Source organism: Aspergillus stella-maris (assembly GCF_047715825.1).
Source record: "Aspergillus stella-maris strain CBS 113639 unplaced genomic scaffold BDV14scaffold_15, whole genome shotgun sequence".
NCBI classification, from domain to species: domain Eukaryota; kingdom Fungi; phylum Ascomycota; class Eurotiomycetes; order Eurotiales; family Aspergillaceae; genus Aspergillus; species Aspergillus stella-maris.
The window spans coordinates 369,548-391,907 of NW_027396809.1; the positions used below are offsets into that span (position 1 = coordinate 369,548).

The 22,360-nt window shown below is 51.0% G+C and overlaps 9 protein-coding genes across 9 annotated transcripts; 4 read left to right on the top strand and 5 right to left on the bottom strand.

Moving 5' to 3' along the window:
- Positions 1-1,158: 1,158 nt before the first annotated feature.
- On the bottom strand, positions 1,159-2,520 carry BDV14DRAFT_170218 (carbon-nitrogen hydrolase family protein). The gene is made up of 4 exons (XM_073768173.1): positions 2,471-2,520; positions 2,333-2,421; positions 1,848-2,281; positions 1,159-1,795 (listed from the first exon to the last, which is right to left on the bottom strand). The coding sequence occupies exons 1-4, from the start codon at positions 2,513-2,515 to the stop codon at positions 1,455-1,457; spliced, it is 909 nt and encodes a 302-aa protein (XP_073630176.1). The 5' UTR covers positions 2,516-2,520; the 3' UTR covers positions 1,159-1,454.
- On the top strand, positions 2,521-5,084 carry BDV14DRAFT_170220 (Alpha/beta hydrolase family-domain-containing protein). The gene is made up of 3 exons (XM_073768174.1): positions 2,521-2,903; positions 2,956-3,094; positions 3,166-5,084. The coding sequence occupies exons 1-3, from the start codon at positions 2,655-2,657 to the stop codon at positions 4,746-4,748; spliced, it is 1,971 nt and encodes a 656-aa protein (XP_073630177.1). The 5' UTR covers positions 2,521-2,654; the 3' UTR covers positions 4,749-5,084.
- A 319-nt stretch (positions 5,085-5,403) lies between these two features.
- BDV14DRAFT_32801 (D-isomer specific 2-hydroxyacid dehydrogenase) lies at positions 5,404-6,690 on the bottom strand. The gene has a single exon (XM_073776554.1). The coding sequence runs from the start codon at positions 6,572-6,574 to the stop codon at positions 5,564-5,566; it is 1,011 nt and encodes a 336-aa protein (XP_073630178.1). The 5' UTR covers positions 6,575-6,690; the 3' UTR covers positions 5,404-5,563.
- A 286-nt stretch (positions 6,691-6,976) lies between these two features.
- Positions 6,977-8,527, bottom strand: BDV14DRAFT_32821 (glutathione S-transferase family protein). The gene is made up of 2 exons (XM_073776555.1): positions 8,033-8,527; positions 6,977-7,974 (listed from the first exon to the last, which is right to left on the bottom strand). The coding sequence occupies exons 1-2, from the start codon at positions 8,135-8,137 to the stop codon at positions 7,045-7,047; spliced, it is 1,035 nt and encodes a 344-aa protein (XP_073630179.1). The 5' UTR covers positions 8,138-8,527; the 3' UTR covers positions 6,977-7,044.
- A 67-nt stretch (positions 8,528-8,594) lies between these two features.
- On the top strand, positions 8,595-10,052 carry BDV14DRAFT_170226 (alpha/beta fold hydrolase). The gene is made up of 2 exons (XM_073768175.1): positions 8,595-8,795; positions 8,857-10,052. The coding sequence occupies exons 1-2, from the start codon at positions 8,631-8,633 to the stop codon at positions 9,691-9,693; spliced, it is 1,002 nt and encodes a 333-aa protein (XP_073630180.1). The 5' UTR covers positions 8,595-8,630; the 3' UTR covers positions 9,694-10,052.
- An 877-nt stretch (positions 10,053-10,929) lies between these two features.
- On the top strand, positions 10,930-14,524 carry BDV14DRAFT_170229 (potassium ion transporter). Its single transcript, XM_073768176.1, has one exon. It carries the CDS (start codon positions 11,605-11,607, stop codon positions 14,068-14,070), a length of 2,466 nt encoding a protein of 821 aa, XP_073630181.1. The 5' UTR covers positions 10,930-11,604; the 3' UTR covers positions 14,071-14,524.
- A 1,175-nt stretch (positions 14,525-15,699) lies between these two features.
- Positions 15,700-16,921, top strand: BDV14DRAFT_207671 (aromatic alcohol reductase). The gene is made up of 2 exons (XM_073775187.1): positions 15,700-15,818; positions 15,887-16,921. The coding sequence occupies exons 1-2, from the start codon at positions 15,747-15,749 to the stop codon at positions 16,856-16,858; spliced, it is 1,044 nt and encodes a 347-aa protein (XP_073630182.1). The 5' UTR covers positions 15,700-15,746; the 3' UTR covers positions 16,859-16,921.
- A 305-nt stretch (positions 16,922-17,226) lies between these two features.
- Positions 17,227-20,038, bottom strand: BDV14DRAFT_32851 (uncharacterized protein). The gene has a single exon (XM_073776556.1). The coding sequence runs from the start codon at positions 19,878-19,880 to the stop codon at positions 17,331-17,333; it is 2,550 nt and encodes an 849-aa protein (XP_073630183.1). The 5' UTR covers positions 19,881-20,038; the 3' UTR covers positions 17,227-17,330.
- Positions 20,039-20,691: 653 nt separating this feature from the next.
- BDV14DRAFT_170234 (dTDP-4-dehydrorhamnose reductase family protein) lies at positions 20,692-22,322 on the bottom strand. Its single transcript, XM_073768177.1, has 5 exons — positions 22,100-22,322; positions 22,018-22,037; positions 21,238-21,949; positions 20,803-21,163; positions 20,692-20,738 (listed from the first exon to the last, which is right to left on the bottom strand). Exons 1-4 carry the CDS (start codon positions 22,279-22,281, stop codon positions 21,133-21,135), a joined length of 945 nt encoding a protein of 314 aa, XP_073630184.1. The 5' UTR covers positions 22,282-22,322; the 3' UTR covers positions 20,692-20,738; positions 20,803-21,132.
- Positions 22,323-22,360: the final 38 nt, after the last annotated feature.

Genomic DNA, 22,360 nt, shown 5'->3' on the forward strand with positions numbered 1-22,360 from the left:
TAACACAATGTCCATTCTGGTATGCTCTTTCCTTCCCTTTCTCCAGCCCTTAGTCTCTAGTCCGCTTCTACCACCACCATAATCCATAGCAGCCGAGCAACAACGCCAAACACTCCCCATAAAACAAGAATGCAAACTGACAAGCCAGTCCCATTACCCCTTACGCAGATAATCTTGTTCTTGTCCAAGATGTTGTCAAAGCCTCCCAAGACTTTTTATTGAACGAGGAGGTGGAATACGGACCGGGCAGAGTCCTACTGGCTGAATCTGTCCTTGAGACTGGGCTGCAGCAGCGGCTCCAGACAGTCGTTCAAAACACAAGCCCGGCAGTGGATAGAGACTTTTCCTTCGATAGCCTCTTTGATCCTCTGATTTCAGAGGAAGGTGAGAATAGTCTGATCAAGCACCCAACTGACTTTACTATATTAAATACTAACTTTCATCACTCCTCCAGATGACCTGCCGCGCGCCAGGACCCAAGAGAGGGTAACCAGCCGAAAACGCGCAAAAGCAAGACCCAAAGCAAGAGCAGCAGAAGCCGCTGCCACTTCTGTCCCCAAAGCAAGCAGGGGAGTAGACATTAAGAAGTGAGTACAATTTGAGTTGGAAGTGATAGTCAGTTGATTTAATTGTCTAACCCAAAATAGGGACCTGGTCATACAGATGGGAAACGCAAATAATGATATGCTCAATGATTTATGTGATATAAAGGAATGATGTGATTGTGACAACATGCGGATCCTGAGCGAGACCACTGCTGAAGCATGATGATAGGGCATGTATGCCTGATGGGTAGGGTGTTGAGGAATGGGGCTGTACAAGGTTACAAGTGAGGACTTACCTTACCCAAGCATGGCTATCCCAAACTCCCCAGTAGTTAGTTTCTTATCTTATCTTTGGGAATCCAACAGTTATGCCTACTTGCTGTTCTTTAGTAAATTAATAGTAGAGCTGTATCAATGATCAGAAAATTATACTGCATTATGCAGTGAGAGGAAAATAAGATGATTCTACTGCTTGTTGAAAGCATATGATTGTTGTAGAGAACTTTCAAGTAAGATTAGCAAAACCTAAACCTTTGTAGAGGTCAGTTGTCTATTGATGGTATGGTTACTTCAAGAAGATACCAGGCATGTAAACCACCCCTAAAACTCATAGCCCTTGTTGAACCAAGTGAGGTGGAAGTGACGCAGTCAATTGTACCTTCCTGATGCGAGGGTCTCAATGTATACCCAGATTGGCCGGTGCAATGAACCATGGTCTTTCCTCTTTTGTCACGTAAATTCTCATTGACAAGGAAGATGCAATTGAGCCCAGTCACTTTGCTCCTTTCTATTTGGGTGATCTATTTGAATAGATTTATAGTAGAGATGCTTGTGGCTCTCATTTATATCATGATCATGTAATTTTCTTGGTACTGTACAGTTTCAGCCTCGCAATTACTTGAGTCTCATCTACGGCCCTCCAGTGGCACCTGTGGAATGGCGATAAGAGTAGTACCACCCCTCTCTCCCCAGATCCATTCGCACCTTATAATTTTCTTCGGCAAGATGAACAAGCTCCATGTTCATCTCGGCAACAAGAACACCTTCTTCATTTTCCATTTTCGCCACTGGTCCGACAATGGGTAGTACCACCCGCGACATGCCTAGAGACTGGTCAGTGCCGGCATAGTTGGCGAAGATGACCGCGCAGGTGTTCTCAAAGCAGCGCGCTGTTAGTGTGGTGTCGAGGAAGAGAGCCTCTGAGTTCGGGTTGTGCTTGAGCGCTGCAGGTGAAGCGTCGTAGCGGCCCCCTATTGTTCTGGTTAGTCTGGCGACGCTGACTGACGGTAAAAGGAAGCATACAATAAGTAGGAACAACAACAATCTCCGCACCTCCAGCAATCAACTCGCGGAAGGCTTCCGGAAAAGCAACATCCCAACATATCAGCAGTCCCACTTTTCCAACCGGGGTATCAAAGACCTCATGCGGTTCCGCCGCAGAAGAAGTGAGGTACGCCCGCTCAGGGTGCCAGATGTTCTTCTTCCGGTAGCGGCCAAGAATGACGCCAGTGTTGGAGATGAAGTAGGCTGTATTATAGAGGACATATGCATCTTTGTCCCCTTCCCTCTCCTTTGAATTGAGATCAGGATGAGGATGCTTTTCAACGATTGTTCCCGGGACAAGACAGAGGTTTAGCTCTTTGGCGAGGGCCTGGTAGGCCGAGAGGTATTTGGCTGTCTGCTCGGCTTGGACGGCGAAAAGAGGGTCTTCAGGAGCCCAGCCGGAGAGGTGATATCTAAGCACTTATTAGTATTGCCTGGGCTTTAAGCACGATATATAGGCTTACTCAGGTAAGACTGCTAGCTCGGCGCCTTGGGCGGCTGCTGAGCGGATGTAGTCGCATGCCGTAGCGTGGTTTTGTTCGACGGCGAGGTTCTAGAAGGGATAATCAGTGACAATCAAAGACCTAGACAAAATAGCGTACCTTGATCGCCCATTGGATAACAGCAACGCGACGAGAAGGAGACATGGTGAGTGACGTGACAAAGGAAAGAAGTGGGAGATGCCAAGAACGTGGGGAAGGGCGTCGGCTAAGAACACTGACAGGCCAGATCCACTTCTTCCTTTGTAAACACTTTTTCTGTTCCTCTTCCTATCCACTTCTTACAATGCGGGGAAGACCGCCCTTTAGATCGTCGGGCTATCTCAATACAGCCTCGAAAAGACACCTCTCCCATTACAACGTCGTCGAGCACACTGTCCCATGTCAGCCCTTTCGAGAGCGTCTAGGTTGCGTCCAACCAGGCCGTGAACATGACCTTCGACTCGCCGTGAAGCAGTACATCCCCAAGAACAACCCAAATCCCAAAGAAAGCGACGTCACCTTTATCGGCGCGCATGCAAATGGCAAGCCAAAGGTATTATATCATGTTTAACACATCGCGACTTCAGGCGCTAAATACCGTCCAGGAGCTGTACGAGCCTTTCTGGGACGACCTGTATGAGAGCCTGGCCAGCAGGAACATTAACATCAGGTCTATCTGGATTGCAGATGTCGCATCGCAGGGCCAAAGTGGTATACTGAATGAGTCGATCTTGGGCAATGATCGTGAGCTTCTTGTTTCTTAGTTGCTGTCTCCTGCTCGACAAGTAAGAACGTGCAATCTCACTGTGTTACAGCCAGTTGGTTCGACCATAGCCGGGATCTGCTAAGCCTAGTCAACCAATTCTCTGGCCAATTCCGCTCACCAATTATTGGGTTTGGCCATGGCATGGGCGCGTCGCAGGTAGCTTTTCTCGCTCTCACGCACCCTCAATTATTCAGTGGCCTGATCTTAGCTCATCCGATGTTTGACGTGACGCAAGCCACACTCCGTCATGCAGCACGCGCGACAACTCAACGCGACCTCTGGAGAACCCGTGAGGAAGCCGCAAGCGAATTCAAAAGCCACCCGTTTTGGCGAACATTCGATGAGAGGGTGCTTGAGAAATGGTCTCAGTATGGGTTACGCAATCTTCCAACCCAACTGTATCCCCTTTCCTCCTACTATAATGAGAGTGCTGTGACTCTCACCACCACAAAGGCGCACGAAGTGTTTCTTCACGTGCGCCCCGACTACGTTGACCGCCGTACTGGCATACATCGAGGAAATTTCGAGCATGACACAAACCCAGATGACTATAGTGTTTCTAAGCCTCTAGGAGCCTTGCCGTTCTATCGCGACGAGCCAGCGCAAATTTTCCATCGCATGAAATATTTCACGCCGGTCGTTCTACACATCTTTGGACACAGACTTTACTCTCATTTCAAGAAAAAAGGGACTGAAGATGGCATGCTCTGGCAAAATTGCTCGCCTTTGGGGAGGAATGCGAGGGTTGCTTCCCTTCCTTCAAGAGATATGGCCCCGCTCGACATGGTTAAGGAGACGGCAAACTTGAGCGCAGAGTTTACCTCTCACAGGGTAGTGAGTCGGGAAGATCGGTTGGCGCATTTCAAGTCCGTTTGGCAGGATGTTCCCCAGCAACAGCAGGTTCAGCTTGATGAACAGTGGCAGGAGGCCATGAAAAATGTTGAGGAAGTTTTGTTCGGGGCTGGCATAGCCCCGAGGAAACCGATCAGAGCCAGAAAACGAGAAAATACTGCCAAGTCAAGCCCAACATCAAGTTCGAGGCCGACTGCTGTGCGCTCAGGTTCAGACAAACACAGTTCCGAGCCAGGTATATACCGCTCTGTTTCAAACACAGAGGCCTCGAACTCAGTAATTAGCAAACCTTCCATTACAACGCCTATGGAACAAGCCATGCAGAGCTCGCCACCAGCCACTGACACTCAGGGATTAGAACCAGGCAGGCAGAGCTCGCAATCAATCGGCGATAGCGCAGAGTCCTCTACCTTGGTGACTACGGCATCATTCACAAGCACAGCCAGCCCGGAATCCGCCCAAACCAGCCCAAACCCTATAGCAAAGATCTCGGAACAAACCACAGAAAGCTATGAAGCAGAAGAAACGGAAACGATCCCAAGAACAACATATGAAGATCCCAGCACTCAATCCACTGCGAAAAGCACCCAGCCACCCGTGGAAGATGACGATCCAAGCCCTAAGTCTTCAGAACAAGTACAAGATAGCTTGAAAGCAATCATCACGGGGTGGGAGCCAGCAACAAAAACCCGATATGCAGGATCAGCCACGCCAAGCTCTCAATCCAACAAGGCAACGTTTTGTTCCAAGGATGGACGTGATGAGCTAAGATTTTGTTGAGGAGAGCTCAGAATATACCCTGGTGAATGCTGAATGTGGAAGCAGCTACGAGCCTGGACCCGACAAGCATGAGACACTCAGGCTCGGCTACGGGGAGTATAGGGTCTACCTCGGAGAGAGCAGCAACAGCAGCTACAAGCACGGGTAGTCCAGAGCTAGCCGAGAAGAGCTTGTACAAAACCACAGAGGACTCGACGAAAAATCTGAGCAATGTTAGAGACCTGATTGTGTGACGGTAAGGGGAGGTACATATAGGATGTAGATAAGTCATTAGATGTTGTATATCTAAGCAACTGGATACATACATTCAATTCAATACATCAATTGAGCGCAGGCACTGATTACAAGTTCAGCTAGTTATGGTAAATAATCTGCGGCGCCATGTCATACTTCCCATCGTTTGACTCTTCATGGAGTCCACTTCCCACGAATCTCAGCTACCTACATATATACAAAACCGACAGTGACTCCCACACTACCTAATGGAATGTTCTAAGCACACTGGGCTCAGATCCACCACAGCTGGATCACCAGTGGCATGGAGATGGACTGGAGTACAGAGGTGCCGGCCATATTGTATGGACCGCGCAACGCTTCTCAAGAAACGAGGAAGAGAGAGCAATAATGACAAGGAAGCAGAGAAGTAGGTAGCCTGGTCCATATCTATAGCTAGAAATCAGAACCCCAGCCAGGCATTATAGCAAAGATGCAGTCAGCGGCTGCGTAGCGTTTACTGATGAAGCTGGGCTCTTCTAGAGCTCTATCCTTAGTCTAGTCCAGTCCACGCAAACGAACACTCAACCCCATCAATTAGGCTAACAAACAACATTAACCAACCCCTCCCCACCCTCCACGAACCCCTCTACCCCCTCAACGAGTAAATCCTGCAAATTGCGTATCGTCGATTCCGAAAACCACGCTATATGCGGCGAGAGAATGAGATTCGGTATCCCCTCTTCCAACAGCACAGAGTCACCCTTAACAGGCGGTTCAACTTCAAAGACATCCGTTGCGGCACCTGCGATCTTGTTCTCCCTCAGCGCTTTGACGAGCGCAGTTTCATGCACTATCCCGCCGCGCGCGACATTAATGACCAGTGCGTCGTTTCGCATAGATTTCAATTCATCCGCGCCAATAAGCCCAATTGTATCTGGTGTCTTTGACACGCAGACCATGACAACAGTCGCATGCTGGATCGCGATTTCGAATGATACCCGTCCCTCGCGCACATCAGTCCCCATTACACCCTTCCTTTCCGCAACAAGAACTTGCATTCCCAAAGCCCGAACAACACTCTCAATCTTTTTCCCAACAGCCCCGTACCCGATTATAGCGACGATCTCCTGCAACGTCGTATGCGGTGGACCCCCCTTGAACCTATGCGCCAGCGTGCGATGTTTCACATACTCCTCACTACTCGCCATAGCAACATGCAACTCAACAACCTTTCGTCTCGACGCAAAATACAGTGCTATCGCATGCTCAGAAACACTCTGCACATTAGCCCCGGGGCAATTTATAACCCTTACACCCCTTTCCCTATACGCGGGGACATCAACCCACTCGACGCCCGTCGCCATGATAATCACGGCTTGCAACTTTGGGCATTGAGACAGGACGGCGGGGGATATGGGGACGATTGTAGTTATGGCGATTGTGGCGTCGCGGAGGCGGTGGGTTATTTCGGTTTCTGAGCGCGTTGTGCTGGTGTAGCCGGTGTACGTGTGGGGGAATGTGAATGAGGAGGGGATCGGGCAGTGGGTTTCTTCGAGGCAGACTATGTGGTGTTGGTTTGGTGGGGGGGAGGTTGTTTCGTTGCTTGCCATTGTTGAGGTTGGTGGGTTCGGATATAGGAGAGTTGAGGAATGGGTGAGGATGGGGGTGAGGGTGAGAGATTGGAGAGAAAATGGGGAGGGGTGTATTGGTGGTGGTGTTTGTTGGGAGGAAAGTAGAATTATTGACGGAGGCTGGAGATTCCCCTGCGTCCTTGCGTCACTGACAGTGCTTATCGGTAGGGGTGATAAGGCCCCGGTCCCGCTGCCAAGAGGGCGGTTCTCTAGCTGCAGGTGTATACTACTCTGTACCTATGATCTATGCTGCCAGGAACTATTCATTGGTCCGAGTCCAGGAAAAGACTTCTCCTTAGAAATTCAATTATAGTTTCCTGTCTAGTGTCGCAGAGCTTTCGTGCTTCAGCACGGACATTCAAGCTTCCAAGCAAGGAACCTGCAAGACAATATGCAACGTCAATCGATATCAGTACACTTTCAGAACATTATATGTACAGTGTCCGCTCTTAACTGAGATTCGCCTTCTCCGCCGATACCTCAGCAACCTGAAAAGCCTGTCTCGGCGCATGCACACGAACAGAGATATCCCCCTCAACTGTCTCAATGGTAGTCTCCTTCGCGGTAAGCCCAAGCAGTCTCCCCACAGTCTTATGCCTAGAGCCACTATCACTAGGCCAAACCTGTACCATCTGACCCTTCTTCCACCCATTCTCTTTGACAAGCGGATCCCCCTCATCAACCACATCACCAGATCCATCAGCCACAGCCTTTTTGAGTATCTCCGCAACCTCCTCCCCAGAAAGCGACGCCGGTTCACGCGCCGACTTTTTAGCCTCCTCAATAGCCTTCTGGAACCTCTCAACCCAAGAAAAGACCCTGGGATATAAACTAGCAGAAATATATTCCTCCGGCAGCGCCCCAGGAACAGAAACAAGCCAGTGAATAGGCCAGACCATTTCAATATCCGCTAATCCCGGCTTCTCCGTACCAGCAAGCCAATCGCGTTCATCCGCCAAAAGCGTACTCTCCAGGAACTGAAACGCGTTCTTAACAGAAACAATCGCATCAGATCGGCCGGCAAGAACAAATTTCGCGAAATCAGACGCTGATCCCCCACTTCCACCGCCCATCATGTCCATCCGGTCTTTCATGAATGCTTCGTCGTGCATGAGCGGTGTACTGGGGAGAAGAATCTGCACGATGTTCCTGAAGAGGCCGGTTTCCATGGTGAATTTCGATAAGAGGCCCTCGATTCCGTGCTGCGCGGGGGTTGTTTGGCTTGAGAAGGGCGGGTTCGCGCCTTTGATTTTCTCGAGCGTGCGGAGGATCAAGGCGGAGTCGAGGTAGACATCACGGCCGATAGAGAGGAGTGGGATGCGGCGGTATTTGATTCCAAGACGGTTGAGGTCTGGACGGGGGAGGATTTTGGGTTGGATCTGTAATTCTAGTTAGTGGTGGTGTGTTGGGATGTGTTGCTGGCTGCAGGGTACTCACGCATTGGTCGTAAGGGATGCCGCGGAGAGTGAGGTAGTAGAGGACTCGCGCGGAGAAGGGCGAGAAGGGGTAGTGGAAGAAGACGATTTGAGAGTCTGAGGCCATTTTTTCTGTCGATCGAAGATTCTAAAGGTTGATTGTGGAAAGAAAAATGATGGTGGCCATGGTCTGGTCATAAATCAGAACCACTCCACATGGTTCCCCTCATGTGAAGCGCACCACCTCGGCCCGTCTGTATGCTTTCTTAGAGACCATTTCGTATGTTGTTGCGATCAATTGTGTGGTACGAATGTACGCTAGTGCTGGATTCAGAAACATTCGGCGCTGAGACCCGTAGTCTCCAGATACAGGATTTGAATGAGGCTATCACGACTCCTGCAGTCTAATGCAGTCAGCGGCGTGCACAAAAAGGAACTACGTCATGCATGACTAATCTCGAGTGGCCAATCGTCATTTGCCCCACAGCAGCCTCGGCCCATCCCGACTTTGTCGCAAGCGCCGAGCGGTCGAGGTCTGGTCGTCTGTCCTGTGCCTGGACTATCTTTCTTCGTTATCTTTGACATCATCATCTTTTTTTCATATTCAACCAATTGACAAGATGGCTCCCCTCACTGCCGCTGAGCTTGTCAATCACCCAGCATACAAACATGAATGGCAGCTTACACCAACTACAACGGGCACATGTCCCGTCGCTCAAGGCCGCCGCGGAGGGCCGGTCAACTTGTACTATGAGATTCACGGCACGGGGCCGATAAAGATGGTCGTACGTACCTACCCTACCACTAACGCCCATTTCAACCCCATTTTAACAATAACGTGTTCAGTTCATCATGGGCCTAATGGCCGCTCACGGCGACTGGAAACGCCAAACCAAATTCTTCGGTCACGACCGCGCCTCCGAGTACTCCTGCCTCGTCTTCGACAACCGTGGCGTCGGCAAGTCCGACAAGCCTATAACCCGCTATTCCACGTCCGAGATGGCACAAGACGCACTCGACCTTCTCACACACCTAAACTGGATTGACCTTTCCGCTTCGCCAACGCGTGACATCAACGTTATCGGCGTCAGTATGGGCGGAATGATCTCGCAGGAGCTGGCTTCGCTTATCCCCGACCGTCTGGCGAGCTTGACGCTTTGCTGTACGGCGCCGAGAATTGAGCGGACTGCGCCGTTTCTGGAGAATTTGAGGGAGCGGGGAGAGATGTTTATCCCGCGGAAGATGGATGTTGAGTTGGAGCGGCTTGCGCGGTCCCTGTTCCCAGCGGACTTTCTCGTGCAGCCTGACAATGAATATGACGATCCTGAGAAGAACTTCCCGACCAAACGCGACCGGTTCGCTGCTGGTCGGCTCAAGAAGCTTGAGGATCCCGAGGGGTTCTCGAAAATGGGGTTCATCATGCAGATTATTGCATGTGGATGGCATCATAAGACGCCTGAGCAGTTGAAGGCGTTAGCTGACGCGGTTGGACGTGAGAGGATTGCAGTTCTGCATGGTACTGTCGATCGAATGTTGACGTATCATCATGGACAGCTGTTAAACAAGGAGCTGGGCGAGGGGATCCTATTCAAGGTTTGGGAGGGCAGTGGGCATATGTTGCCGTGGGAGAAGGAGCAGGAATTCAATGAGCTTGTGGAAGGGCTTGTGCAGCGATGTAAATAGAATAGGTAGTGACTGTAGATAGATGACGGTATACCCCGAAGACGAGGTAGGATAGATGGATCAATGCTGAATTTTCTGATCGCTTATGGTTACGTCGAGATGGTGATATATCTGGCCAACTCAGTAACTTGAGTGTCACCCTGTATCACCAAATTTCGCTCCCGGATAGGGCAACCCGCATACGCATGGAAAACTCAACTTCAGCTCAGCGTCCAGTCCCCGGCTGAAAATCAAGTCTTATCTCAGCCCTCTCGATCTATGTGTCGCTCAAAGTCATTCTCCAAAAAAAGGAAGGGCCGATCCTGTATACCGTAACGTACTTGCCATATCTGTGGCGCCCTACTTCTACAACAAACAAGGAAAGAGCAACCGAGGATCGCGCCTTCCCCTTTATCAACATGTCTATCAGTATCGACTGAGGAAGGAGCGACCCTGGAATTTGTCTGAGCTCCTGCCTTGACTTCCTTGGATAACCTTGAGCAGACATCAGCACTGCACTTAGTTTGATGTTGCGGTGAGAATAAAGTCTTGATCCTTGATCTCAATAGATCGATCGGCAGGAACCACGTATGGCTGCCCAGGATAAGCACACCAGCCCAAGCTGAGATGAGCAATGAAGTGAAGAACGATAAGCTGACGACAGAGTTGATATCAAAATCAAATGCCAAACACAGGTCAAATGCAAATCACTTCCAAATACAAACCTTCGTGCAACGGCCTCAGCCTAAAAAGTCGATACAAGGCGAGCGTTTCACAACATCGAGTCCCCCGAACAATATCGGAGGAGCCGGGCGCCTCCGCGGCAAATTCATGTGCTATCCGTGATAGAAGTCGGCAGCCAATCGATTCACTCACGAGCTTTATCAGGGCCTTTGATTGCTTGTTTTGCAAGTGCATATCGAGATGATGATCGATGCAGGATGACGCCAAGGCGAGACCGCTATTTGTTGATTGTTTCGGAGGCGTGGGACAGGGGCCGGCTATTGGGATTATGCAAAAAGGCGATACGCTGTGAAATTGCTTTTTCTGGATGGTCTTTGTTACAGAACATTAAGAGTACACTGTATAGAGGTCAGCCACTCAGGTGGGCCTGCACCGCCACTCCGGATCCGGGAAGAAAAGAGTGGACAGCCGCATTGTGCTTGGCAGTCTGGCCAGACCGCATGCAGTTTGAGACACTTCACGATGGAAGCGGATGATAATAATGCTCATTATAAGCATGCAAAGCCGTATAAGCATGTCAAGTATTGACAGGATCCGCATGGATGTTGAGCTGATCGCAGAACCACCGAATCAGCAGGCGCCGCAGCATGCGACAACTTGCTTAGCGCAACATCCCTGTCTCCCTTTTGTTCGACCTGCATTTCTTTTTTTGACTTGCGCTGTTGAAAGATTTGAGCGCGTACTTTTGCTTATCAGAGTCTTTATTTATTGTTGGCAGCGGACCTGAAATCTGAATGGCGATTGAATCTTTATTCTTTCTGCCTGAGTCTGGGGCCCGTTGACACTCTCCACTGCTCCACCTTTGCGTTCTTTAATTCTTCCTTACCTCTTCCACCTCCTTTCCTTTCTCTCTTCTTCACTTCCCTCGACACCCACACAATGCCCTCCCTCCGCAATGAACTTATACTCCGCTGCTGCTCCCCCATCATGACCAGGGGCTAACACAAGCCTTGCCTCGCCTTCGATTCGATCGGTTGAGAGATCGGCACTGCGACCGTCATTATTGCAGCCAGCAAGCTCCGTCCGTCTCGCGTGGGCGCCGATCAGCAAGCATTCCTGGATTGCTACAGAACATCGTTTCGTCCCCCTCTCCTTGCGCAAATTCTCCGACCGAAATACAATTATATATAACCCTCGTCCCTCCGCGATTCCTCGTGCCACGACGGTGCTACCGTCGCCCGCCCCGGAATGTTTTCCACTCTCCTGCGCCAGCTGGCGCAGCACAAGGCCCGCATACCGTGGTTGAAGGACTTGCATTTGAACTTCATTCTCATCCATTATACCTACATCATTGCTTTGTCTCTGATTGTGTCTGTCATTATCTACCCGGGCAATGAGTTGAAGTATATCGATGCGCTGTTCTTTTCCGTCGGCGCCGCCACGCAGAGCGGCTTGAACACCGTCGACTTCAACAAGCTTTACACTTATCAGCAGGTTATCCTATACTTTCTCTCGATGCTCACGACTCCCATATTCATCAATACCGCACTCGTCTTTATCCGTTTGTACTGGTTCGAGAAACGATTCCAGCATGTCGTCCGAGACGCCCGCGCTCTTCGAAGTACCAAATCCCGACTCCGAACAATCAGTGAGGGAAAGAGTTCACATTCGCTTGATAGGGAAGAAGCGGGGGTAGGCGGTCGATCAATTGTGGTCCTGCGCAACGATTTCGCGAATCAATCGCCCAACGATGGATCGCGTACGCCCAAGTCGCCCGAGGAAAGCGATACCGAGTCCGTCTCGCCCACTTCGAATGGTAGCACTATGGCCAAAGAGGGGACGCAAACACCATTGAACAACACCATCAATCGGGATTTCGGCAGCCTTCGAGTTCCTGCGCAGCTTGACCCGGAACACCACATTGCGTTCCTCGAGAAGCAACGGAAGAACAAGGGAGCCCTGCGTATTCCGAGTCCGAGAGAATACGACCGCGGTGGTGCACCGGAGGTTCTGGAAGAGGAGGAGAATGAAGATAACAAACTTGCCAAGACTACTTCTGGAATGTCTGAGCCGCGGAGTCCGCGAAATATTGGGGATAACACCCCTAACATGGATGGACCGCACATTACGATTAACGAGCCGGACTTACCGCGGTCTAGGACACGAAACTCTACATTTCCCCGCTTGGATACGCGTCCTACGGTTCGTGAGACCAAGGACGAAGACGATATTACGCCGCTGGGTCGGTCGAACAGAAGGCCAACCTTCGCTGGTATCTTCAGATCTCTTACTGTGGAACGAGACCGTCCTACCCTGCCGTATCTCAGTTGGGATGCTACAGTTGGCCGCAACTCCAACTTTATCGATCTGACCGAGGAGCAACGTGATGAGCTTGGAGGTATCGAGTATCGCGCATTGAAGACGCTGGCCGTTGTGTTGATCTGCTACTATGTCTTGTTCCATGCTCTCGGAGTGGTTTGTCTATTGCCCTGGATCATGGAAACCCGCTGGGGCGAGGTTGTCAAGGCAGCTGGCCAGGGACGTCCATGGTGGGCGTTCTTCACTGCTGCGTCTGCATTCAACGATGTCGGATTCAATCTTGTCCCTGACTCGATGGTGCAGTTCCAGACCGCCATCTTTCCTCTTTTGTTACTGACATTCCTCATCATCATCGGCAACACGGCGTTTCCTTGCATGCTAAGGTTTATTATCTGGACGCTGTCCATGATTGTTTCAAAGGAATCACCGCTTTGGGAGGAGTTGAAGTTTCTCTTGGATCATCCCCGGCGATGCTTCACTCTTCTTTTCCCGCGGAACGCGACCTGGTGGCTGTTTGCCATTCTTGTTCTGTTGAACGGAATTGATTTGATTTTCTTTATCATTCTGGATCTCAACGACCCCACCGTGACCTCGTTGTCCACAGGCATCAAGATCCTCGACGGCCTTTTCCAAGCATCTTGCACGCGAACTGCAGGATTCGCCGTGATCAATATCGCCGATCTTCATCCTGCCGTGCAGGTTTCCTACATGATCATGATGTACATCTCCGTCTTTCCCATCGCCATCTCCCTCCGCCGAACAAACGTCTACGAAGAGAAGAGTCTTGGCGTCTTTGAAAACGACGAAGACGTCGACGACGACACCCAGACCGCCCCAAGCTACATCGGTACTCACTTGCGTCGTCAGCTGGGATTCGATTTGTGGTATGTCTGCTTGGGTCTCTTCATCATCACGATCGTCGAAGGCGGCCGCCTCGAAGACACAACGCAGTACTCCTTCCAGATCTGGTCCGTTCTCTTCGAAGTCGTCTCCGCCTACGGCACAGTCGGTCTGTCACTAGGCTACCCAGGCGTGAATACATCCTTCGTCAGTCAATTCAAGGTCGTTTCAACACTGGTCATCATAGCCATGCAAATCCGCGGTCGACACCGTGGACTCCCCAACTCCCTCGACCGAGCCATCCTCCTCCCCTCTGAATCCCTACACCAAAAGGAAGTCCTCGATGCCGAGAAACGGATGCGTCGTCGCGCATCGAACCTCAGCCAAATAGGCTCGCTGGGTCGACAGCAGTCGAATTCATTTTCTGAGCAAGGCGTCGGCGCTACCTCCGCGCTGGACGCGAGAGAGCGCAATACGGAGCTTAACACGGGTGTTAACGCTGAGCCGATGCGGCGGCAGCCGACGCTGAGGTCGCAGAGGTCTCAGCAGCGGTGATTGTCTCGCCTGTTTACCTTCTTACTTTACTTACCGAATACGGTCTGCATTGGGTGCCTTGTTATAGACTTCAGCTTCATTCAGAGTTTAGATAGCGTTCGAGCGATCGATATCTGTTAATTGTGATTTTGACATTTACTCTACTTCGTCTTCACTTGTACCTTGTCTCTCGCTCTTCTTTGGCCTTGATACCCGACGTCTATGTCTGTCGTTGAGATACTGAATTGAATTGAATCAATCAATCAATCACGCAATCATGCACTGAATTCAATGAATCCAAATACTACCCTAAACATACCTCCCCTGACAACTATCAACCCATGACCTCACCCCTTGCATCTTGGGTTCTAGAATATTGGTGCCTAGCCCTAGCCCTACAGGTACACTGCAACATTCCCATCTCGCAGGCGAGTTCCGGATCCGCATCTACCCCTTGAAATGTCTTAGATGGATCTTGCCCGGCACCAGGGGGGCAAGGACCTTTGCCCTGCCCCCCTGGTGCCGTAAGGCTGTGCTTGGTTTTTAGGTATGCAGAGACTGGGAGTAAGGTACGATGGTACCTAACCGAGGCCCTTGCATAAATAAGACCACAGCTTACAGCTTACACATCAATATGATATTTTAATAGGTAGTAGATCTCTTTCTGAACCAAATACTGAGCAACAGCTGTAGGTAGGTACTTACCTGCCTACGTTGGCACCCCCTCACCAGGCCCGCAGTACTCAGAACCCCAGTCGAGGCCACCTACCTAGGGCTCCTCCGCTTCCATATAGAACCTAGACAAGCTCGTAGGCTTAATAACCATGCATTATAAGAGTAACCCCGTTGATTGAAGTTCCAAATGACCACAATTCCCGTCCGAGTGCGTTTCTTATCATAATGACAACTTCGCGCCGGGCCAGCAATATTCGTCGGGTTGGATAATCACGGCTCCTATTTGGTGCTTCCTGAGAAGGTTCTTCCATATAGTTTCCAAGTTATAATCCGAACTAGAACTCATGTAGAATAGTGACCTAGGTAACTCCTTCTACTTGTCAGATCTGGCCTAGGGATGGTAGTTAACACCTAGACAGGTAGGTACCTCCTTAAGTGGACGAGCACCTTCAACGCATACCGAGTAAGATCTTCCATTGGATCTACTCTGTAAAGTCCATATCTCCCTACTATGACCACGGACTTGCCAACCCCGAAGCCGACCAAGTCCCACATGAACAGGCATGGTTGGGGGAATGGTACTAACTCCGCTTATCTCCTCTTGATAAAGTCCGCGATGGGGAAGTTAGGGCTTATGCTCCACCACAATAACCAGACCACGTCGAGGGTTCAGGGTACCGATATACCGATTCTGACAAATGCGCTACTATGATGCAAGCTCGCCGCGAGCCAGTTTGGGGAAAACCGTAAGGTGTGGAGTGCGCAAGCTTGTTTAGTCTCGATTAGGTAGAATTGTAAGGGTGTGGGGAGTCGGAGATAGCGGCCGGCATTGGCTTGCTTGGGGCTTGTATACCCCGTCGTGCTTTCTCTACTACCTTACCTATTACCAGGTGTGACATTGGGTATATAAGGGTGGTGGTATCTCAGGTTGTCAATGGGTTTGTTCAAGCATTAAGCAAGCCATCAAGCAATCATATTTTTCCTGCTACTACAACCACCATCCGTTTCCACTTCCCTACAAAATGGCCCCGAAATACGCCAAAGATCAGCCCGCCGGCTTCATGAACCGCATTGAGCGCGTTGCTATCGTCGGTGTATGTCTCAGCCCTACTTCTCCCTCCTCTAAACATAAACCATGTTGCTAACATAAAATCCTCCACAGGCCGGCGGCTCCATCGGCAAACCCATCGCCCAAGAACTTCTCAAAACAGGACTACACACCGTGACAGCCCTAACCCGGTCCTCTAGCGTCAACCCGCTCCCCGAGGGCATAAAGAGCGTCGAAGTCGACTACGACAGTGAACAGTCGCTCGTGAACGCTCTGCGCGGTCAACAGTTCCTCATAATCACCCTCGCCGTGACCGCACCACCGGACACAGAAGGGAAACTAATTCGCGCTGCAGCCGCCGCGGGGGTTCCCTACGTCATGCCGAATGCGTACGGGTGGGATGTCACAAATGAGTCTATGGCGCGGGACATTCCGATTCCAGGACACGGGGGATTTAAGGAGGTTTGCGAGAGTGTATCTAAGGATGGGCAGGGTCAAGGGCAGGGACTGGCCTGGATCGCGCTAGTCTGCGGCTTCTGGTACGAGTTCAGTCTCGTTAATGGCGTCGAGTGGTTCGGATTTGATTTTGCCAATAAGAAGGTGACATTTTATAATGACGGCAACACGACGATTAATGTTTCTACCTGGGAGCAATGTGGGCGAGCTGTTGCTGGTTTGTTGAGCCTCAAGGAGTTGCCGGAGGATGAAGATGATCAGGCGCCGAGCGTTAGTGCGTGGCGCAACAAGCCGGTTTACATGGATAGTTTTGCGGTGAGTCAGAGGGATATGTTTGAGAGTTGGAAGAGGGTTACTGGTGATAAGGACAGTGAGTGGACGGTGGAGTATGAGGGGTCGGAGGAACGGTGGGCTCGTGGTTGTGAATTGTTGAAGGGTGGTGACCGCAAGGGATTAGCGATGGCGATGTACGCGCGGGTCTTTTTTGAGAATGGCGATGGGAATTATGGTGAGAGGAATGGACTGCAGAATGAGGTTTTGGGACTTTTGGTGGAGGATCTGGATGAGAGGACGAGGGTTGCGAGGGGGATGCTTGAACGGGGGTACTCTTATTTTGGGAACAGGGTTTAGGTCCCGTTTGCTATGCATCTTATCTAGCTTGGTCGTCTTCTAGGTACTGGGGATGCTTGGAGGATATATTCATTTTTCAATATAATTTGATATTCGTTGGTGATTCGCATGGTTTCGAGATAGAGGTTGTAGACTCTTCGTTTGCAGTAGGTCCAGCACAACAATCAAGATTCGAGAGTAACCAATCGTCTTCTATATTCTATTAATCAGAACATACTTCCCATTTATTACCTGTCCTTGAATCATATATCAGTACGGCGAGCCAAGGAATAGAAAGACAGCATGCTTACGGAGGAGTCCTAGATTGACAAAAGCAAAGAATTCAAACAAAAACCACATGGTATTTCAGACGCTATAGCATCACAGCAAACGACCTATCCTAAATAAAAAGCAGAACAAAGTATCATAAATTCATAATAGGTATGTAAACCCCATCCACCCATCCACCTTTCCATTCATCCATCTATTTCTCCTATAAACCCCTCAACAAACTCCCCTCCGCAAACGGACTCTTCGGCGTAACATCCAACATCGGCTTCGTGGCATTGCGATCACCCGTCGCAACACCATGGCCAATCGGTGCACCAGTGGCAGGATTCTGATTTACTGTTCCTGAGCGCGCGAGAAGACTATTGGGGGCAAAGCCTTCTTCATGCGGGGAATCGTAGTCTGGCGAGGATGTTGGGGAGGAGGGTGTTGTTGTCGTAGCATTATGCTGTCGGTACCGACCTTGGCCTGTAGTGCTACGGGCTGTATTTGAGCGGTTGCGGGTGCGGATTTCAGATGTTGATGTTGATGGTTCGGGGGGTGGTGGTGTGCTTGTTGCGCCTGTTGCTGCTCCAGCTGCTGGTATCGATGGGACTGGTGGACGGCGCCATGTTTTTGAGGAGGGCACGTTGATTCCGCCGGGTGATTCTATGCCTGTTGCGGCGTCGATGAGGGGGCCGCCTGTTTCGACTGTTACGCCGCGGCCTTTGCGGGTGTGTTGCGGTGGTTCTTGGTAGACGGGTGTGAGGTCGACGAGGGGTTTGGGCCCTTGGGCCTGTTTGATGGACTGAGAGCGCTTGAGCAGGGAGTCTAGTTCGGGCTGTTGAGCGGAAGTGAGACTGTTCGTTCGACTTTCTGGGCCCGATGCGGACTGTTGACGGGGTGCAGCGATGGCAGAGCCGACGAGTCCTTGGCTGAATAGGACGTCGTTTTCGCGTTTTTCGCGGTCTTCTCTTTCTTTCATGGCTTTGTGGCGGAGGGTGTAGGTTCGGCCGAGCAGGCTGGTAGCAGCAAAGGGCGACTCATCGGATGAATGAGTTGGGCTGGTATCGGATTCTTTGGCGAGAGATTTTGGGAAAGATGATGGCGGTGGGCCGTGCTCGCGGGATCTCCTTCGCGAAGGCATATGCTTTGTTCGCGCCCGTGCAACGAGAGGCTCGTCTTGCTCGAAGTGGGTGTCCATTGTTGCTACCAGAGGCTTGAATTGCTGAATCTGGGGTTGTTCCTGTGGAATTACCTCGCGCTCGTCGTTGGTATCAATCTGACCCGCCCCAAGCTTGTTGATCAAGTACCAGCTGCGCCAGCCTTGGACGGCTCTATACCAGCCATCGGCGATTGACTTGTCGTTGGTAGCAAAAAAATGGATAAAGTTTTCTGTCGTAAGGAACATGCTCGCCTTCTGCTGGCTTTTGATGGTATAGCAGATCTTCTTGGGGGGCTTGACCCTGCTCGACAGGAAGCTCGGTGTTGGTGAATAGATATCAAAATCCGAGAGATGACAGATGTTCGTCTGCTCTTTAGCCATATCCTTCTTTGAAAGGGTCACTTGACCATCTGAACGTATTGTCAAGTATCTCTTGTCCCACTTCCGTGGTTTCTGAGAATAGTATATGTGGAATGTTGCGTCCATGGGCGGAAGAGTCGGCACAGTCTTTGCGGAGAGAAAGTCTAGTGCATCGACGCTCGGAGCTGGAACAATGAGCAACGTATTCTCCCCATCATGAGCCCACGAGTTCATGACATCTCTAACACATTCATACTGTCGGATCGGTCGCTCCAGACCTTGAGCGGTGAATGACTCTATGAGAATGAAGCGAGACGGGTTGATTTCGGATATACTTCGCGAGGCGGACACGAGTATATCATGAGCTGACGTAGACGGACTGACGCTCAGCTTCAAAGAATGTTTCTTGTACTGCACCACTACTTGACGCTCGCCGGCGTTGACAGCAGACACAGGCGCGTCAATCATTGCGGGCGCAGTAGCCTCCACAGTGTCTGACGCTTTCTTGATCTTGTCCTTTGTGCGCGTAAACTTCATAGCATCCTTGAATGATCTCCGCACTGGCTCGTTATGCGAATGGCGTCTCGAGGCGTCGTCAACCTGGCGTCGTTTATCAACTAGTTCGCGATCTGTCGCGGCCCTGCCGCGGGTGGCTGGCCTCTGGCGACTGGTTGGCGTGGCCGGCGACTCGGTACAACCACCCGTCAAACTATTCATAGCATCTTGTCTATCCTTCTCGCGTTCCTCGTTATCTGTGTCGCTCGAAGTATTTCCGCCAAACAGTCCTTTCGCACGTGTATCTAATCGCATCGCACCCATCAGCCTTCCCCGTGGGGTTGGCTCCACCCTGTGGGTGTCCTTTGAGGGTCGTCGCGGGGGGTATTCATCCGAGACAGCCGTCGGAGGTTGTGTTGGAGGGATATTTCGTTCGGCGGGTATGGGCAGGGGAGGAGGCGGAGGCGCATCGGCGGAGCTGGACGTCGTCGGAGGTTTTTGGCGACGGTACCGTGACATGCTCTTCTTGATTGTTGTAGAGGAACCGCTATACCAATCGGCGCCATCTTGCGATTGCGTCGCTGAAGCGCTTTGACGAGTAGGTACGGGTGGAATCGAAGTGTTTAAGGGCGACATCCCCAAGCCGTGCGCATTGGTGGTAGAGGCCGCTTTCCTGACGGATCGGTACCGCGAGAATTTGGCGGGGGCGGGAACCTGCCCAGCGACCCCAGTGTAGTCCTGCGTCTCAGTGGCCATTGTATTTGTGATCCTGTCACGATGGTTTTTGGAAGTCGCCGGGGGGGGGGTTGGGAGGGCTATAGAGGGAATACTCGACGAAGGAGCGGTTCGCGTGACTGTCGCATGCGGCGTTGGTTGGGAGTCCGTCCGTCTGCGAACCGTAGGAAGAGCCGAGACTCACTAGTGGACAAAACAGAACACAACGGCAATTATGCAGCTGCAAATGCGAACGCAGTTCGGTAAGTCCTGAGTGGGAGAATTGAGAAGGGGCAATCGGATCTTCGACCTCAGATGGGGAGTGAGAGGGAGATGTTTGCCCCTAAAGCCTGCAGAGATGTTTCACAAGCGTTCCAACGACTCTCATACTCAGTGGCCTGATTGCAGCCAGAACAGAGGTCAGGTTGGTAAGAAGAGTCGCTGGATCCAGGAAGAACAGGAAAACAAGAACGAGGAGGGTATTTCAATCCCAGCGAGGCGCCCGGGAAAAGGGTAGATTGGTATAGGCAGCGGAGAATTAAGAGGGAATCGGATTGCGCCCTGAGACCTGCAGTGCGGACCACCTGCTCTCTTGTGTTCAGATTTGAGAAAGTCTGCGCAAGGGGGAAATTAGTGCTTCTCGTGGAGCCAGAAGTAGGAACAGCTGTTCGAGAGTGAGAGTCTCATTGTGACAGTCCCTGTTACAGGAATAATGGAGAACAGGTTTCCAAGGCCTTTCGTCAGTGGCCAGTGGTGGTCTAGGCTGGCGCTATCGTGGCCTTGGACATGCAATTAATAACGGAAACCAGGCCGTGTGAGCTGTTCCTGCAGCGACAATATTTGAATATGCATCTGGCAGACTCCAGACTCGCACAGGCGATCAGGAGAGATTGTTCTAATGTTAGTCCGATCGTCGGGTGATTTGCGCTGGCGGTAAAGCCCGATCAGCACTGACTGTTTACAGAGTACTCTTCCAGCCACCTGGGTATCTTCTTATTCTTGAGTCTGAATTGAAAAAATACAGGTTAGTATTGACTGGGATTATTCCCGTCCAGACTGCCTAGTCGCCATGGCGCTACACAATGGCCACAAATCCATATCTCTGTCCTCTCATACGCTGTGCGCCCTACGCTCATCTCGGTTCTCTTTTCCAGAGTCCTCTCCAGTGCTTCTGTCTCTCTCGGTTCACCGATAATACTACTACTATATGCTTGGCAAATTGCTTTTTACATTTTCTCTATCCATCAATTAATGCATCAGATTCAGGCATCGCTCATATCTCGTCGCCTCATTCTCATTTCTTCTGCGTCTCCAGGTGTTTTTGCCTGTCTTCGCGTTAGCCCTTGCCGATGTTGCGGCGACACAGTGGTCGATCTTAATATGAGCATTGGGCACTTACCACCAGTCGACGAATCCCACGGTCTGGACATCGATTCCGAGATCCTTTAGCACCTTCGTCGAGAGATGAGTATCGTACGGTCGCTGGACCGAAGCATTCGGGTCGTTGCCTTCTTTGTTGCTGATCATCCCGTTCAGAGGCACGCCTAGAATCTCTGCGAACTTCTCGCAGATCTCGTACTTGGTCATCCTGTCTTCTGAAGAGAACTGAAGAATCTTAGGGAGCTTCAAGATATTGCCGCGCTCCTTGAGATACTTGATTACAATGTCACGGAGCACGCGAGCGACGTCCTCCGTGTTGGTAGGGTACCGCTGCGCCCAGTCGTCCATCTTCACGCCTGCGTTCTCGTCCTGCGCCTTCCAAACAGAGTCAACCAGAGTGTTGACAGCACTCTCAGAGTTCTCGTTCGCCGTGCCGTAGAGCACTGGTACACGAAGGACAAGACCCATTCCGCTCTTCTTGGTAGCTTCCAGCACAACCTGCTCACCGTCCAGCTTTAGCTGACCGTACAGGTTCGGGGGCTTCGTCTCTGCGTCGGCTTCGTACGGCGCCTCTCCTTCGCCTCCAGGGAAGACATAATCCGTCGATATATACACAAGCAGGATATTGCGTTCTGCTGTTAATTCCGCGAGTATACGAGTAGCATCGACATTGACTCGGCGCGCTTGCTCAGGGTTCTTATCGCACAGATCGGGGAAACGGTTGGCAGCACCTAAATAATTTGTCAATCCCGTATCAAAAGTGATATGGCCTATCTTCAATCAATAGTGCGAAGCGTACAGTGAATAACAATCTGAGGCCTAAAGAAGCGCGCATTAGCATGACTCAATCACCAACCTCAAAAACAGAATCATCAACATACTTAGCCTCATCCAGCAACCCCTTAATATCCTCCTCCCTTTCCAAATCAGACTTGATGATTGTCGGCGGGTTCGCGCGGGAAAAGCCCTGGCCGACAGTCAAGCATCCGGAGCGCTTGAAGCGCTCGAAAACCTGGCGGCCGAGAAGGCCGGTTGCGCCTGTTACAAGCACTGTAGTCGCCATTATTTGCTGTGATTGGGAAGTTTGAAGAAAAGTTGTAGAGGTGTAAACTTTAGAGCTCAATGGAAGCTTCTGAAGTTGT